Below are 19,296 nucleotides of genomic sequence, written 5' to 3'. Positions count from 1 at the left end.
AAGATCAATTCTGTTTTATAGTGAAAATATATGTCAGTGGTATAGGCTATGGCTTGTCTGAGCAGAATATGCTAATAAAGGTGTTGAATCTGTAAATTGTTTCAATTTGTTTTATCATTCAAAATACATATGCCTTCAATATTTTTGTTCATGATTCTGAACCGTATACAATTGTACAGACATTAAAATTTTAGCAACTTTATATTTAAAAATACCAAATAGGTAATAGGTCATGCTCCTTCAAAATACACCATGTGCTTGATTACTATACAACTAACATTCCTTTATAAGTACAAAACAATCACACCTGCCAAAAGATAAGTCAAACATCCAAAGGCGACTGGTAATATAAACTCACATTTTGATAAAACTTAACAGTTACAATCATTTTCCCAGAACATACTTTGCAGCACAGAATCACTGGCACGTCATGGGCAGTGATAAGTGAGAGGAGAGACTGGCAGCTCACTGACTGCGGAGGGACTCGATGTAGTGGAAAGTAGCCCCCAGAGCCCAGCTAGTCTCCACTTCGTCAATCTTCCTCGCCAGCTGAAAACACACACCAATCACAGTTCTCTTTGGCCGTCGGATGCAGACCCATGGAAATGCACAGCCTCAGTGCGACACCATCACAGTTAATTTCGAATGAATGATAAATGGCTTTTATTTGCATTTGGTTCTTACCTTAAATACTTTATCTTTGGGGAAACCAAGCTCTTGCAGCATCCCAGAGATGTAGGTTAGATCCAGACAAAGGAAAGGATTCTCTCCTGAAGTAACCGCCATTCCGTTACACACTGCGAGAAAGCAAGACATGCTTGTAAATTAGCATACTATATGCTGATTTCTTGCAAGTATTCACTAAATTCCAATAGAACTTGGATTACTTATTTATTAAAAATGTGTGAATGCCTAAACGTTGATGAATAAGGGATAAGTCATGTTTCTACTCAAAATTCAGTTTGGTAGCAGTGAACCACATACAGTACACAAAACTGCCGCATGAGGGCGCCGTCTTACCTCTGTTGGCAGCATCAATGTAGTCGCTGACTTTTATAGTCCCTCCTGTTTTCTCATCTGAGTTAGTGGGGTGATTAGAATAGAACTACATTCAGTTACTAAATTAAGATATCATTATAGAAAACTGGGCAGCATATTCATTTGTGGCAAAAGGCAGGTAGGGTTCCTACCAATAGCACCCAGATCCACAGCTCTGTCATAGTAGTAGGAAAAGGCATAGAATTCCATATCTTTGGCTTCCCCTGCCTTCTTCACCTTTCTATACAGCATCTTCTCCACTTTCCTAAGGCATGACTCATACATGGGCTCTCCTGAAACAGAATCAAAACTGTTTATACACACCAAAATGGGTCAGATCAGTCACGATCTGACAGGCAATTAATTGTTCATTAACTGGCGTAACAATTGGTACTTAAGAGTTAGTAATATTCATTTTAAGTTAGTTATTATTCTCTTTTTACCGTACCTGCCTTCTGGCCCTTCACAGTATACAGAACTTCTGCATGTTCCCATTGGCCAGAGTATTCCGGGGCCAAGCAGGGGCTTACTAGCTCTGTGCTGCTGCCCTCTACTGTTGAAAATAGAACAGAGAGAATGTACATTGAATTTTGACCTGACCAGCATAAGTCATGTTTTGGTACACAGGCGGGATATATATATGAAAGCTATGGCTGGAGAAGTCTACATTTTACAAAAATAAACATCGAACTAATGCGGTGTTGTCGTTCGGCCAACAATTTCCACAATAAGTATAAAGCCGTAAGGGGACAGAGCATCTGAAATTGCTGTGCTCCAACAGGTTTTGAGACTATTGGCCGACATCTGGTGGCACACTAAAGCAACCCTATAACCAAAAATAAATTGAGGGAACATTGAAAATAAATAGATTATACAACAAACAAATATATCAAAGAAATCTGATTAAAATTCAAGTGTATAAAATGAAAATCCCCATGGAGAACTGCATCCGGGGCATTCGACTGCTGGCAGTTCTTAAAGCCAGGCATCAACTACATCACAGCAACAGCTGGCATGCAAGGAATTAATCTTGGTCCATGTTATTAAAAGATTAGATAATGGCTTATTTATCGGGACGGGCAGGGTCTTTAAAAGTCAACGATGAAAGCAAATTGAAAAACCACATACAAGGCTGTCCCTCGATTCCTCCCAAGATAGCTAGTCTTGCCGACATCAAGCCTAGACCAAGGTAGCTGTGGAAAAAAGAAAGCAGAATCAGTCTGTGATACACAGAAATAAGAGAGTGAGAGAGGTGTCAGAGTGTGTGTAGTCATACAGTTTGTGCAACATGCCAAAAAACGTAGCAGGGTCATACACTAACCCGAGGACAGAAAGAATACACCTGTTTCACTCTCTGAACAACAGCACAGAGAGGGCTGCATTTCAGGAAAGCAGGTAGAGCCCTCCACAGTGCCAAAAACTAAACTACAGTATGTACCATAACTATTTACCCCATTGGAGTTTTTCACATTTTGTTGTTGGGATTGAAACAGATTTAATTGTGATTGTTTTGTGATTGATCTACACAACTCTATTACTGTCAAAGTAAGAAAAATAATTCTACAAATGAATAAAAATATAGTCGTTGTGTAAGTATTCACCCCTTTGTTTAGACAAGTCTAAATGAGTTAAGGAGTAAAATATGGTATAAAAAAAAACAACAAGTTACATGGACTCACTCTGAAATAATATGAGTTGACATAACTTTATGACTACCCCTTCCTTCGTCTCCCATACATGTAACATCCCTCGGTCAAGTATTGAAATTCAACTACAGATTCAACTACAAAGACCAGGGAGCTTTTCAAAAGCCTTAAAGAAGGGCAGTGATTGGTAGATGGGTAACAATAACACATCGAATATCTCTTGAAGCACGGTCAAGTTAATTACGCTGTGGATGTTGTAATAAACCAACCAGATATCAAAGACAGTTGTCCTTCTGAACTGAACTGCAGGACAGAAAGGACACTGCTCAGGGATGTCACCATGAGGTCATTGGTGATTTTAAAACAGCTACAGAGTTCAATGGCTGTGATGGGAGAAAACTGAGGATGGATCGACATTGTAGAGACTCCACAATAATGACTTAAATGAGTGTAAAAAGAAAACACATTCCAAAACATGCATATTTTTTTTTATTTTTTATTTTTTTATTTTACCTTTATTTAACCAGGCAAGTCAGTTAAGAACAAATTCTTATTTTCAATGACGGCCTGGGAACAGTGGGTTAACTGCCTGTTCAGGGGCAGAACGACAGATCTTGCCAGCTCGGGGGTTTGAACTCGCAACCTTCCGGTTACTAGTCCAACGCTCTAACCACTAGGCTACCCTGCCGCCCCAATATGTATGCAACAAGGCACTAAAATAATACTGAAGAAAAAAAAGAACACAGCAAAGGCATACACGTTCTGGCCAAAATGCAAAACCTTCTGGGGCAAATCCAACAACACGTCACTGAGTAACTGTCTCCTTTTCAAGCATGGTGGTGGCTGCATGATATGGGTGTGCTTGACATCGGCAGAGTTCTTCAGGATAAAAAGAAACGGTCCAGAGCTAAGCACAGGCAAAGTCCTAGAAAACCTGCTTTACACCAGACACTGGGAGAGGAATTCACCTTTCAGCAGGACAATAACGGCAAGTCACAGTTTTGACTTAACTCCATTTGAAAATCTATGACAAAAATTGCTGTCAAGCTATGATCCCAAACACACAAAAAAATATGAAAGAAATCCAAGGAGGGTTAATACTTATGATACCCACTGTAAATGTCCCACTGTAAATGTCCCACCAAAGCTGCTTTAGCACTTAGCCTTCGTATAAGATATTATTAAGCCAAAGAGTGTACTTCAGAGCGCGCATATATATATACACACACACACACCACACTGCCATATACATTTGTGCTACAGATTCTCTTAAAACTCCATGCAAACAAAAAATTTAATGGTAGGAATCATTTCAATAAAAATATATATTGACAGCTGCAATAATATAGCCGTTTGCATCACACCGTAGGTTTAACATAAAGAGGGAGGAGGGCTTTCCACAAAGCCCAATTATCCGTCGAAACATAGTGCACGATAGTACCTGTGTGAGTAGAGTGTGTGGGTGCTGTTGAACATCTGAAATGATGTAATGTAGTTGATGGGTGAGGTCTGGATGGTTTTCTGGAGAGAAAGAGAAGATGCAACACATAAAATTGTGTGGCTTTATACATTTGCAAACAAAACATTTCTAGATTTAAAAACGTCAGAATGGTACATGCTTTCTTATATGAACCCCAATTCCTGGGTGACCAGCTAGAGCTTATACAACAAACATCACACTGTGCTGTTTGACATCAAACAGACAAGGACTACTCAATAAGAAGAGAGAGAGAAAAAAAAAACCTGCTGCAATCTGCAAAACCAATTTCACCCCTACGGCGTGAACGGCTTGCCGGGAGAGTTTAAACTCTTTGAAAAGCAGTGTAATGACATGGTAAATTGGTCCTCAATCCCTCGCGTACAAGGCCTGACCTAGTTAAGGAACAAGAAATCCCCCTCCAACCTAATGTCCAACAACGTTTATTTACCAGCCCTTTAGGATTAGCGGGGCATTTGCTGATTAAGCCCTAAGATGAGAGGACATCCCGGTAGTTTGTGTTGCTTTAGAGAAGAGATCTGGCTTCATTATCTACTGTGTGTGTGTGTATGTGTGTGTGCGTGCGTGTACGGGCATGCACATTCCCTATCAAACACAGTAGTCGCCTTATTGTACCTCATCCTGGGGGGAGAAGGTGATCTGGGTGGACCCCCCTCCCAGATCCAGCATCCCCACAGTGGGTGTGTCAGAGCCGTGGAGACCCCCTGCAGAGAGAGCGAGAGGAGGAGAGAGAGAAGGGGAGAAAGAGCAGGGGGGGGTGCCAGTGTGGTCACCAAGGAGGAACTGGGGATGCAGCGCTAGGCTAATCCAATAACAGGTAATCAACATTTCTTGTCCAGATTAATCTATTTAGCTGGTGTTCTGTTTATGTACCAGAGTAAAGCCTGTTCTGAACATTGAGCTTGGGGCCAGGGCCCCTGAGGGTGGTGGGGTCAGTACAGGACGTCTTGGCCTTTAGTTCACTGAATCGTTCCAAACTAAAACATATGGCTCCAGTATCGTATCCCATGCATCTAGATACGTATCAAATCGTCTTGAAAGGGAAAGATGCACACCCCTAGTAGATGGTCACATTCCCACTGGAATATATTTTATCTTACATCTAGTACACCTTTAATCTAAGAGTTTACTCTATATCGATCCTTACCAATGCTGTCTATGCCATTAGCAACTGACAGTAAACAAAGTTTGAAAGCATCTCACCTATGAGGAAGTTGACAGTGATCCAAGCAGAGATCCCTGTGAGGGGAAAAAAAAGAAAAAAAATAGATGGTGATTACCTCATCCCTCTTACATAGTTTGTACTGAAATCCTTTAAACAAAAAAACAAAAAATAGAAAATGTCTAACCTTTAACAGTTAGTCATGCAACAGTGCTTAGGGGTCAACTATTTAGGTCAAATGAGGAGATTATGCTATATACATTATGTTTGCACTCAGTGAGTAGGACTCCATTGTGTGCATTAGTGCCTTTAACAACCCTTTCCTAGTTTATGGACTCAGAACTATATCATAGGAGCTTTAGGATAAAACTCTTACAGTAAGATGTCAAGAAGCAACTGACATTTACAAACAAACAACTTTAAAAAGAGTGCTGCGCTAGTAGTCATTATGACCAAAACACTGTCGCTTAGATACCATACACTTTGCCCACTTTATCCCTCCGTCCTCCCTCAAATACCACTTATATTTTTGTATAAGTCTGTTCGATTCAGAGAAGCATGTGTAATCTCCACTAGGATTAGCGTCTGGGGAAAGAGCGGCAAAAATCAAACTGATAATAAGGCAGTGAAATCCGGTTATGGATCGAGCTGGAGTTTAGCATTACAGCTCAGCAATGACGCCAGAGGAATTTGTCCATTAGGCACAAAAACGTGAACTTCAAAGTGAATTCAGTAATCATAAAAGGTATTTTCCAAGGGTCAGGTCACCTCCACTGTAACAAGCTGATAGACTTGGGGAAGAAGACAACATTTTCAGCCTCAGAAATCAAATGGAGGATACTCGGTTTGCAGAGATTAAACGGAACATTATCCTACATGCCCATAATTGCTTGTATAAACTACTTTAAAAGGATTGGATTTAAAATATTTTATGTACTGCTTTTGTGCCTATATCAAACATGGCTTTCAACACAAAACACCAATGTATATCTTATTTCAATATAACAATCCTATTAAAGCGTTAATGCCCACAGTAATTGCAGAGAATTGAATGGTCAATACCAGGCAAAAGGACCAGAACCTAGTAGCCACAGAAACATAGCCTGTCACCAAACAGCTTGATGTTGCTCAAACAAGCCAGTAATGGACCAGAGTGGGCCTCTACCATCTAGGCCACTCCACTGGACACAGAGGGCTCCAGTCCAGTCCCAACTCCATTATTTACAAATTGTATTAATTCTGCACTCCTGTCAAAAGTTTTGCTGTAATTAGTCATGGAGGTTAAAGCGGAGATTGACACATTTAACTAGCTTTTTTCCCATAATCCGCTAAGTGCCTCTGTATGCATTGGGTAATTCAGGGCAGGGTCAAACTGAGTGACCTCTCTCTCAGAGTCAATGCAACACTGTGCAGAAACATCCTAATCAGTGATCCCAAATATCCAGTCCTGTGATAACTTATGTTACCTCCAATTCATCATGCAAGACGAAAGAACATCTAGAAATGGTTATGAATTAGAAGAACTATCAAATGAGAAAAAAATGTTCTACATCAAAAAGTCACTGTTGTTACAGGATGTACACAGGATTTAAAAAAAGGAAATGTCCTTAAATTGGCAAGGCCATGGAAATATTGCTTCACTAAGACCGGGTGCAGTGTAAAAACATTGAATTCTAATTGGATTAAGGGGGAATCTTGCATCTATAACAAAAAAAAATAAAAATAAAGGTTTTATTGTATACAAAAATGTGAGTCCCACAGTACATGACACTAGAAACACCTGCAAGGGAATGACATGTTTTGTATAACTACAAGTGGGTGAGGGCCAGACATACCTTCATCAGTGCCATCCATTATGGACACACTGTCCCCTCTGGACAGGAATGGAGACTCCCCAAACACCTCCCTCACCTAGATAGAAAGCTTAAGGTCAGTTCTTCCTCAACCATGTTTGGAAGCTGTTTTCCACATACAGTTGAAGTTGGAAGTTTACATCCACTTTGGTTGGAGACATTCAAACTCGTTTTTCAACCACTCCACAAGTCTCTTGTTAACAAACTATGATTTTGGCAAGTCGGTTAGGACATCTACTTTGTACAAGTCATTTTTCCAACAATTGTTTAGACAGATTATTTCACTTATAATTCCAGTGGGTAGGAAGTTTACATCCACTAAGTTGACTGTGCCTTTAAACAGCTTGGAAAAGTCCAGAAATTGATGTCATGGCTTTAGAAGCTTCTGATAGGCTAGTTGACCTCATTTGAGTCAATTGGAGGTGTATCTGTGGATGTAGTTCAAGGCCTACCTTCAAACTCAATGCCTCTTTGCTTGACATCATGGGAAATCAGCCAAGACCTCAGAAAAAGTGTAGACCTCCACAAGTCTGGTTCATCATTGGGAGCAATTTACAAACGCCTGAAAGTACCACGTTCATCTGTACGAACAATAGTACACAAGTATAAACACCATGGGACCACGCAGCCGTCATATCACCCAGGAAGGAGACACGTTCTGTCTCCTAGAGATTAACGTATTTTGGTGCGAAAAGTGCAAATCAATCCCAGAACAACAACAAAGGACCTTGTGAAGATGCTGGAGGAAACAGGTACAAAAGTATCTATATCTACAGTAAAACGAGTCTTATATCCACATAACCTGAAAGGCCGCTCAGCAAGGAAGAAGCCACTGCTCCAAAACCGGCATAAAAAAGCCAGACTACGGTTTGCAACTGCACATGGGGACAAAGATCGTACTTTTTGGAGAAATGTCCTCTGGTCTGATGAAACAAAAATAGAACTGTTTGGCCATAATGACCATCGTTATGTTTGGAGGAAAAAGGGGAGATTTGCAGCCGAAGAACACCATCCCAACCGTGAAGCACGGGGTGGCAGCATCATGTTGTGGGGGTGCTTTGCTGTAGGAGGGACTGGTGCACTTCACAAAATAGATGGCTTCATGAGGAAGGAAAATTTATCTGGATATACTGAAGCAGCATCTCAAGACATAAGTCAGGAATTTAAAGCTTGGTGGCAAATGGGTCTTCCAAATGGACAATGACCCCAAGCATTCTTCCAAAGTTGTGGCAAATTGGCTTAAGGACAACAAAGTCAAGGTATTGGAGTGGCCATTACAAAGCCCTGACCTCAATCCTGTAGAAAATGTGTAGGCAGAACTGAAAAAGCTTGTGCGAGCATGGAGGCCTACAAACCTGACACGGTTACACCAGCTCTGTCAGGAGGAATGGGCCAAAATTCACCCAACTTATTGTGGGAAGCTTGTGGAAGGCTACCCAAAACGTTTGACCCAAGTTAAACAATTTAAAGGCAATGTTACCAAATACAAATTGAGTGATGAAAGAAATAAAAGCTGAAATAAATCACTCAACTATTATTCTGACATTTCACATTCTTAAAATTAAGTGGTCTTAATAACTGACCTAAGACTGGTAATTTTTACTAGGATTAAATGTCAGAAATGGTAAAAAACTGAGTTTAAATGTATTTCGCTAAGGTGTATGTAAACTTCCAACATCAACTGTACATTCTTCATGTACATGACACAATTCTTTCTATAAGGTATTATCTACATGAAATCAACTTTGCAATATATAAATACTACTATTCACGAGCTGTATAGATAGCACATTTATGCATCTTTAGGACAAGGATGACGTGCATTCAATTCACACCCCTCATTGTTGTAAAAAGGAGTTGGGTGTGTTAACACTTGGCCACGTAATAGTTCAACTACAAACTAAACAGGTTTAGGGTGTGTAGTCCTTAGGTGAAGCTGTCATAGGCTATTAAATGGAGAGAGAGAGAAAAAAGAAAGAGGTGCAGAGGAGGATCTGTGAAAGGCGTGGAGGACCTGGAACACTGACAGGTGATCAAACAAAGAGGTCACTTATGCAATTCATTCATGTCATTAATTGCTTTCAGCTGATGGTATTACTGTACCAGGAGGACCACCAACAGCATGGGGTAAATTTAGACAAGTTATGCAATTACATAGCCTAGCTCATTTGTAAGTGGGCAACTCATTATTTGACCGCTGCCAACCTACCAGCACAACTCGTCTTTTTCCAATGTAAAATCTGAAATCGGGGTGAAATGTAACAAAACAGATAACGGAAATGCTAACTCCACAAGGTGAAAGAGTGGGAACTGTGCAGTGTTTGTGGTATGGCAATATATCGACGCAGTGAGTCCACAGACATTGGCCAGTGGTGAAAGGCTCACCCTGTCCAGTAGGTGTGTGGCCTTCTCCCCAGGCAAAAGACGGAGGCCTGCAGTGGCCTTGAGGACCAGAGGAGTGCTGCTCCATACGGAGGAGGGAATGCTGCCTTGGGCCACAGCCAACAGCTCCAGGATCCCTTCTTTACACTAAGAAACAAACCACAGTGGAACCAAGAGATTAGATTTCTAAAGATAATGTCAGTGCAATAACAAGAGATGGTCTACATTTAGGAGTATCTTGACTGTTCTTTTCAAATAGATATATGAAGTTGGTAACCTTTTCTGGGTCATCGGCATATGCAGATAGACCTGGTTTTATTGCTCTGAATGTTTCATGTGCCAATTTAGGAGCCTCTGTAGAAAAAGACAGAACAAATAGCATGAAGCCCATTGCAGTGAAATACAGTTGACATTTAATTCACAATTGAAAGAATTGTAGGGTGCTAATGTAGACTTGAGTAATGCTAATAGTTACCACCAAAGCAGAAACCCATGGCAAGCGGTGTGATATTATAAAGTAGCCTATATAACACTGCCATAAAAATTGACATGTTCTATCTTCTCAGAATTTCTACATTGCTTCTGTGAACCTCTACTTGACATGTTGCGTGTTTGTGGAAAAACAATGAGGGCTATTTCAACATAAATAGTAGGTGCTTGGTAGCCATCAGAATATAACAATCATTGGTTTAATAATAAAGCCAAAAGAGCACTTAAATTATTTAGCTTAATGTTCAAATAATGCGGTAACTAAGCCATTTGGCGATGCTTTACAGTAACTTTTTGGGGGGATTCCTGGTATGGGGTAGCGTAAGCCTAATATGAGGCACATAATACAAATTAAGCCTGAAAGCCTTACATGTCTCACATGGATTCAAATCTGTAATTAATACTTTTGCTGCCACACATAGATTACAAATTCTAAAAACAATGCAGAGCTACATTTAATTGATCCATTTTGGTCAACTACATATGCAGATGCTATTCATAATACTATTCACCAAAACAAGTCCATTAATGGATGGAAGAGAGACAGCGTTTTAATTTTGGGTTCAGAAGTATGGAGGTAACATTTCTACCTCTCCCAGTGTAATATATTTGTTTTCAACAATGCACACGTGTACTGTACCGTTGTCCTCCAGTTGAAACTTGAAGACATGGATCCTTGTCCCTGTGCTCCCAGCATCAAACATAACGCCATACTGGAAACGTCCGCTGACCACTTCTGAGGATGTTGGTCTGTTGGGACTGCCCAACAAGCCCAATCTGTGTGGGAAGTGAGGTGGTATTTTGGAGATGGCTGGCCTTACACCATCATAGTGGCGCTTAACAAACATCAGGTAAGCTGCCAGGCAGCCCAAGAAGACAAAAACACTGGCCAACTTTGGTAATCTCATGGTGACTGGTGTGTGTAAGGCACATTCTGCAGTTCCATACAGAACTGAAGGCCGTTCGTCCTAAAAATGAAACACATACAGCAGTTAGCGATCTGATAGAGGGCTGTTAGAAAGGTGACATCACGGGGGCCACCAAAGTTTAGCTAGCTACTTGTATACATAATTTCAAGCTTTTCAACACCATCGCCACTAGCTATAAAACACCGTTTTAGTACTAGCTAAATAAGCTAGCTAATTGCTTTAGTGACTAACTAACGTACACTACTAGGTACTGTAATGTTCTCCCTTTTGAATTGCTAGCATGAAATCTTAAGTAGGATAGTGTAAATACTGGCAGGCTAGATGTCACTGTATTGTAGTACAGTAAGAGACAAACAACATTTACTAACGTTAGCTAGTGTAGCAAATAGCTAACTGGCTTTGTTCCTGGCTTGCTTATATTGAAGACAACTTACGAGAGCAAATCCTATGCGTGTAGCATAAATAGCTAGCTAGCTACTTATTCTGATTCCATTCGCATTTTCGGTGTTCCTATCTGGGACGATAGTTTGAAAACTCATGTCAAATAATTAATTAGCTTGGTGCGCGGACCTCTATCCAATCCAAGTCTCTGTTTGATTACATCAGTGTGTGTTTTAGTGATGACGTGTGAAGAAAATGCCGCGTTCATAAACTAGTCGGAATTAGAAAACGAAAAAATGTCCGACTTGCTGACTGGTTGAACGCGGTACGTGTATAACTGCATCCATTTAACAAGTCCGACATTTTCGAGTTTCCTTGTTCCGACTAGCAGATTAACCCGGCAAAATACCAAATAGCTTCTATATAGGCTCAAAAGTGGTTTGTACATTATCTGGCAAATTAAAAGTGGCAAGATTATTTCCAGTACTGAAGGTTGGCACTACCCAAAAACCCTGTGACCATAATTCTGACAATTATTTAGTCCAGATTTTGTTAAACTACCTACCTACCTGAAGCCACACAAGTAGGCAAATTTATTATGGAAAGTAAATAATTTGTCTGTGAGAAAACAAAAACAACTCTTATCCATTGTTAGAATCGATTAATCAGACAAATATATCCTATGACTGCACAGTGCATCTGCATCTGCATCACTGCATCAACTTCAATTTGTGAAACCACATTTTTAATGCAACATGCAACAATTTTGAAGATATTGCTGATGTAACAGTATAGACTTTACGACCGTCCCCTCGCCCCGACCTGGGCGTGAACCAGGGACGCTCTGCACACGTCAACAGTCACCCTCGAAGCATAGTTACCCATCGCTCCACAAAAGCTGCGGGGACCACTACTTCAAGGTCTCAGAGCAAGTGACGTCACTAGCGCGCACCACCACTAACTAGCTAGCCATTTCACATCCGCTACACTCACCCCCCTTTTTACCTCCTCCTCTTTCCGCAGCAACCAGTGATCCGGGTCAACAGCATCAATGTAACAGTATAGACTTTGCGTCCGTCTCCTCGCCCCGACCTGGGTGCGAACCAGGGACGCTCTGCACACATCAACAGTCACCCTCGAAGCATCGTTACCCAACGCTCCACAAAAGCCGCGGCCCTTGCAGAGGGAACCACTACTTCAAGGTCTCAGAGCAAGTGACGCCACTAGCGCGCACCACCGCTAACTAGCTAGCCATTTCACATCGGCTACACTGAGTTACAGTTTATAAAAGTAAATCAGTCAATTGAGATAAATTCATTAGGCCCTAATCTATGGATTTCACATGACTGGGCAGAGGCACTGCCATGGGTGGGCCTGGGAGGGCATAGGCCCACCCACTTGGGAGCCAGGCCCTCCCAATCAGAATTCGTTTTTTGACCACAAAACGGCTTTATTACAGACAGAAATATTCCTCGGTTTCATCAGCTGTCCGGGTGGCTGGTCTCAGAAGAACCCACAGGTGAAGACGTGGTCTGCGGTTGTGTTGTGTGACAAAACTGCATATTTTAGAGTGGCCTTTTATTGTACCCAGCACAAGGTGCACCTGTGAAATGATCATGCTTTTAAATCAGCTTCTTGATATGCCACACCTGTCAGGTGGATGTATTATCTTGACTAAGGCTCAAATGCTCACTAACAGGGATGTAAACAAATTTGTGCACAACATTTGAGAGAAAAGGTTTTTGTGAGTATGGAACATTTCTGGGATCTTTTATTTAAGCTCATGAAACATAGGACCAACACTTTACATGTAGCATTTATATTTTTGTTCAGTGTAAATAAATGACTGGCATTGAGGGGCTATGGGAATTTGAAGAGAGGTTGGTGATGGTTTTGTAGATATTCAATTAGAGTCCCAGAATTCAAAGTCTCTGCAGATGTAGAGGACGCCATGTCATAACTATTCAAAGGATATATAATTGGAGCATAAAATAACAAATCTACAATTCAGTGTGCTGCATGGAGTCAGGATTTATGCCAATCGACACTAAAAAAAATTATGAGAAAAGAACTGTAACAAAAATATATTTAAAAAAAGGACCAGGTTTTATTTTTTTATTTTATTTATTCTCTCTCTCTCTCGCTCTCTCTCTCTCTCTCTCTCTCTCTCTCTCTCTCTCTCTCTCAGGACGTTTTTCTGAGCTTTCTGCAGTCTAAAGCCTTTACACTCTTCATGAGGTAGAGAAATAGTACAGTTTCATCACTCTGTGGTCCATATATGTAATTTAATATTTAAGCCCCTAACAGCTTTTTATCAGTTAATGGGTCAGACAACATGCTTGATGGTTCTGTAATCTTTCTCCTCCATGAGCAAACATTTTAATAATAATGATAATAATAACAAAAGCACGTTGAGTGGATCCTAATCGGCACAGAGATTTACATACAAATGACATTTAGAACAATTACTTCAGATCATTAAGGGGCACTTTCAATGGAATGATGACTAATCCAACTAAGTTGTTAAGCGAGGCAGAAATGTCTGCGTGGGGAGGAAAGAGCCCCTCTGACCTGCTTCTGCTCCCATCATGCCTATGATCATGGATTCTCAAGGAATGTCTTTGCCCCCTTAGTTCTATCTAGTCACTTTTAACCACACGGTAAGTGGTAACCACTACTAGTACTACTATTAAATTGCTTATAAGCTATTGTGAACACGAGGTGCAGTAAGAATATAACTACATAATATTGGTAGTGTTTTCTCAATGTTCTAAACAGTAAACTACTAATAGTAGTAGTAGTAGTAGTAGTAGTAGTAGTAGTAGTAGTACTGGAATAGATAGATAGTAGTAAAAGTAGTGGTAGTAGTAGAGTGCAAACCATGTGTATATTCCTATATTTTAAGGAGGGTTCACTTAGGTGAGTCTGTAGAGGGTTGAATTCTAATAATGTCATAAAGCACTTTTTCCTTTCAAATTCCAAATATAGAAATCGACAAATCAACTCAACACAGAGGATGATTGAGATAAATATTGTCCAAATATCTTAATGCACGGACTATGCTTCCCTTCATTGTGGATAGAAATGGGTTAGGACTTTTCAAAATGTCCCTCTTTTCATAACTAGCATCATAGTCTCTTCTATCAGACTCTTGAGTCACAGTAAATAAAGACAGCAGGTTGACACAGCTTTGTGGGATTACTGTTAAAACTAGGATGACTCAATAACATATATTTGACCATTTCTGTTTCCCTAATGGCTTGTTTTCTATGCACACAGTTACGCTAAAGGAGTGGAACTTACTTTCCACAGAGTTGCATTATTTTCCAGAGAACACATAGACCCCCTTGTTGATTATAACCCTTATATACCATGGCTATAATTTGCCACTAGAAATGTGTTCATTTGCATGTAGAAATGTGTTCAATCTGGCAATTTTACTAGATAGCTACATTAGTTGCCTTGGTAACCAAACAAACAGACTTGCTAGTTTAGCTAACCAAACCATTAGTCCTAGCTTGCTATTATGAACATCGAATTCAGTAATGCTAATAATGTTTTCAAGTCGACTTTTGCATTCAAAAGCAGCTCAAAAATAGAACATGTGAGAATGAAAGCCTTTGAATTTTTTGTTGTGTTACGCCTAAAAACAGCCCTTAGGCTTTGGCCTTATTGCTATTATAAACAGGTTACCACATAAATAGAGAGGTAAAAATAAATGTTTTGTCATATCCGTGGTATATGGTCTGATATACCATGACTGTCAGCCAATCAGTATTCAGGGCTCGAACTACCCAGTTTATGAAGGGAAATAATGTACGCACCTGAATGCCCTTCAAGACAGTCAGATATTAGTATTCAATTATTCATCATAAGGAACAAGGATTTGAAGTGTTTGTCCTATATTTAGGACCTATAAGAACGTTTAGGATTTTTTTTTTTTTTACATATTTAACCCCATAGTTTTGTTGGCACAAATTTACCTCCGTGCTTCCATTCATTTGTATGGGTTACCTTCAGATGAGTTCCGTGTGGGTTGTAGAGCATAACGGAGAACACTGTTGTTAGTTTTTAGGCCAAACCGTTCGGACAGTCAGATGTTTTCGTGAGAAGACCAATTTTGGAGATGTCTCATGGTCTGACAAACACCGCTGTAGCTCGGCCACCTTCCTCCGCTGACGCGGAAAGCCGACATAGGCGGATTTGGAGGATTGAGACGCACCCCATACTAATCAGATTTCTCTAGTTTAAACTGACAGATTTTGACGGGGATATTTTTTGTTACTTAGATTGACACACGGGTGAGCAGTAGCCTATACCCTGAATAATAAGAAAACCCCTTACAGAAAAAATGTGTCTAATCCAGCTCTTATTGGTAAATCTAAATATACATAACCTCAGCAAAAGCCATGACCTGCTGTATTTCATGAGGACAGGGCGACATCGGATGAGATGACATTTAATCGACTTTTGGAGAATTAGTCATTCCTTATTATCAAAGTGGTTTTTCAACTAACATAACAGGATTTTCCTAGAAAATCCCATTGAACACACATTTTAATTTCTTTTCTACTGGTCAATCATGTTGAAGGCAACGTAAATAATCCAATGAGATTAATCAGTAGTCTATTTCTTTTTGCAGAGTTTGGTACAGTATGCTTCAAGAAAGGCTGGATTACAGACTTTCAGTCTTGGGTTTTAGATTTTTGAATTAAACAGCTCTTTTGAATATTATTATCCCAATTACTGAAGAGGATGAAAGATAACAATACATCTTCGATAGTCAGAATGATGGTATATGACCTTAGGAATTTATAAACAGCCAATGCTTTGCTCGAAGAAATACATAAAATACACATATTTACTTAGAAAAATTAAAGGTAGCTCAGGCCAGATGTCCATGCTGCCCATCTCCTAATCCTTTGAGAACCCTGATTTAAAAGATGAAAGTGGAATCTTCTATTACTTACTATTCTAATATACTGTATTTACACTGAATTATATCCCTATAAATCCCTGAATTATTTCCTAATAATCCTCCTTATCATGTGGCCTAGATATATAGCAAGTAACTACAAGTCACATGGTTGTTGACTGAATCCTCTCCTCTTTCTCACATATACACCCCCCTTTTGATTTTGGATTGTATTCTCCAATATAAATAATGTGGGATTTGGTGAGGTGTTGATACTACAATCCAAACTGTAAAACCAGAGAAAATACAGAACATGTCCAAAGGAGCTTACATTTACATTCTAGTCATTTACCAAATTTGCCATCATACATGGAAACTGACTGCATAATCATTAACGACGGGCTGACACTAGTGTCCCCCAATTTCATATGTCCATCCTTTGCCAACTGAGCCAAAGGTCCAGGTGAAAACTTCAGGTTACTTTCAGCACTCTTAAGCATCACCTATGTCAGAAAATCTTAAAACGTTATACAAAAGTACCCAAACACCTCCACTATTTTTCAACCCATGTAGGCACAGGACCTTGGTTGCCCTTTGTGGAGGCTATTGCTAATATAGTCCTGTCTCCACTCCAGTATTTCACTTATAGCTGATTGCATTATGCAGTTCCAATCCAATATTTACTAGCTCAGGTCCTTTATAAATGGGAAATAAAAGGGATAAGTGGGTAATACCACTTTGATTCATTATATAATGATTTAAAGGAGTGCAGGCAGGGGAACTATAATAATATTAATGTGATAATTTAATGCAATTTTCTTTATTTGATGTGTTCTGAATCGTCAGGCTAATCTGCAGACATTGTTTATTAAATGAAAAAAGGGAAGAATCACAACTATGGCTAATCCCTTGTTGGGGGAGCAGGTGGGGAGGAGAGATTTAGAATTCACTGAGAGACTTTCACTTAAGGAAAATTAAGTTAGCCTAACCTGGCTTATTTTTACATGCCATGTATTGTATAAGGAGAAGGGGGGGGGGGGGGAGGAATCATGAATGGTATGTGGAGCAGCAGTGGAATGTGTCATGCAATCTGAGGGTTACGTGTTTTGGCACATCAAAAGATATATCACACACTCAATTGTAAAACTGAGTTTTATACTGTAGATCGTGCCCATATTGCCACCTTCAACCACTGCACAGAATTAATGTTAAAATTAAATTAAAATTCTTGTAGTCTTTCTGTCACTTGAAGTGTGAGGTTCCAGCGTAATCCCTTCCGGGAATAGCTTTCTCACTCATTTTATGGACCAGAGATATATATCACTGATTCAATATAAGGTTGACATCTAAGCTATGAAAATATTTAATTTTAATGGCACACATGATCTGTGGTATTCCGTTTAAAATGAATGTGGAGATCAGGATTTTTGTCCCAATCTGTTTATTTAGCTTGGAGACATTTTATATGACCAACCATCTGTCTTTCGGGAAACTCCACTGAGAATTGTCCGTGAATGTAAATGCAATTACCATAGCTTGCACTCTCAAAATAAAGGTTATTTCCATGATTTGATCAATTAATTTATGATTTGGCAGATTGTATCAGGGTATTTTACTGTACCATTGATCACAAATGTTAATGTTATTTATGAACTGAATATGTAGATATATCCCCATACAGAAAATTTCTATATTTACATGTATTTTAACAACATGTATGTAAATGTAAATGTATTTATGTATAAGTAAATTACTGATACATAAATATATGTTTAAGTCTTATATGTACCAAAATACATGGACATATTACAACATTTGCCGTTTTCATATACTTATACATAGTGTATTCGGAAAGTAGGCAGACCCCTTCACGTTTGACATTTTTTTTGTTACGTTACAGACGTATTCTAAAATTGATTACATTGTTTTTTTTCCCTCATTAATCAACACACAATACCCCATAATGACAAAGTGAAAACAGGATTTTAGAGATGTTTTAATTAATTAATTACATAAATACTTAGACCCTTGCTATGAGACTCAAAATTGCGCTTAGGTGCATCCTGTTTCCATTGATCATCCTTGAGATGTTTCTACAACTTGATTGTAGTCCACCTGTGGTAAATTCAGTTCATTGGACATGATTTGGAAAGGCTCAAACCTGTCTATATAAGGTCCTACAGTTGACAGTGCATGTCAGAGCAAAAACCAAGCCATGAGGACAAAGGAATTGTCAGTAGAGCTCCGAGACAGGATTGTGTTGAGGCACAGATCTGGGGAAGGGTACCAAAGAATGTATGCAGCATTGAAGTTCCCGAAGAACACAATGGCCGCCATCATTCTTAAATGGAAGAAGTTTGGGACCACCAAGACTCTTCCTAGAGCTGGCTGCCCGGGGAGCAATCAGGGAGAAGGGCCTTGGTCAGGGAGGTGAACAAGAACTTGATGGTCACTCTGACAGAGCTCCAGAGTTTCTCTGTGTGTGGAATTGGGAGAAACTTCCAGAAGGACAACCATCTCTGCAGCACTCCATCAATCAGGCCTTTATGGTGGAATGGCCAGACGGAAGCCACTCCTCAGTAAAAGTCAAATGACAGCCCGCTTGGAGTTTGCCAAAAAGGCACCTAAAGGACTCTCAGAACATGAGAAATAAGATTATCTTGTCTGATGAAACCAACATGTTACTATTTGGCCTGAACGGTGAAGCATGGTGATGGCAGCATCATGCTGTGGAGATGTTTTTCAGGGACTGGGAGACAAGTCAGGATAAAGATATCCTTGATGAAAACCTGCTCCAGAGCGCTCAGGACCTCAGACTAGGGTGAAGGAATCTTCCAACAGGACAATGACCCTAAGCACACAGCAAAGACAATGCAAGAGTGGCTTCGGGACAAGTCTCTGAATGTCATTGAGTGGCCCAGCCAGAGCCTGGACTTGAACTTGATCAAACATCTCTGGAGAGACCTGAAAATAGCTGTGCAGCGACACACCCCATCCAAATTG

General features: G+C 39.9%; 1 protein-coding gene across 1 annotated transcript; it reads right to left on the bottom strand.

The window, feature by feature from the left end:
• Positions 1 to 96: 96 nt before the first annotated feature.
• On the bottom strand, positions 97 to 11,699 carry LOC139381202 (ectonucleoside triphosphate diphosphohydrolase 6-like). The gene is made up of 14 exons (XM_071124645.1): positions 11,432 to 11,699; positions 10,709 to 11,036; positions 9,857 to 9,933; positions 9,583 to 9,726; positions 7,180 to 7,255; positions 5,386 to 5,421; positions 4,798 to 4,886; positions 4,126 to 4,205; positions 2,167 to 2,231; positions 1,487 to 1,591; positions 1,191 to 1,331; positions 1,021 to 1,077; positions 685 to 797; positions 97 to 549 (listed from the first exon to the last, which is right to left on the bottom strand). The coding sequence occupies exons 2-14, from the start codon at positions 10,974 to 10,976 to the stop codon at positions 466 to 468; spliced, it is 1,335 nt and encodes a 444-aa protein (XP_070980746.1). The 5' UTR covers positions 10,977 to 11,036; positions 11,432 to 11,699; the 3' UTR covers positions 97 to 465.
• Between the last annotated feature and the right edge of the window lie 7,597 nt (positions 11,700 to 19,296).

The sequence above is a fragment of the Oncorhynchus clarkii genome, chromosome 23, assembly GCF_045791955.1.
Source record: "Oncorhynchus clarkii lewisi isolate Uvic-CL-2024 chromosome 23, UVic_Ocla_1.0, whole genome shotgun sequence".
NCBI classification, from domain to species: Eukaryota; Metazoa; Chordata; class Actinopteri; order Salmoniformes; family Salmonidae; genus Oncorhynchus; species Oncorhynchus clarkii.
The sequence above is the reverse complement of the archived record's forward strand: the minus strand, read 5'-3'. Positions and strand labels throughout refer to the sequence as shown.

What these genes read in the sequence shown, in the direction of transcription:
- LOC139381202 (XM_071124645.1), bottom strand. Translation starts at nt 10,976, where the DNA reads ATGAGATTACCAAAGTTGGCCAGTGTTTTTGTCTTCTTGGGCTGCCTG. An exon ending in AGGAATCGAGGGACAGCCTT is followed by an intron (nt 1,592 to 2,166) that starts GTATGTGGTTTT and finishes TATTTTCAACAG; the next exon opens with TAGAGGGCAGCAGCACAGAG. An exon ending in TGTGGATCTGGGTGCTATTG is followed by an intron (nt 1,078 to 1,190) that starts GTAGGAACCCTA and finishes CCACTAACTCAG; the next exon opens with ATGAGAAAACAGGAGGGACT.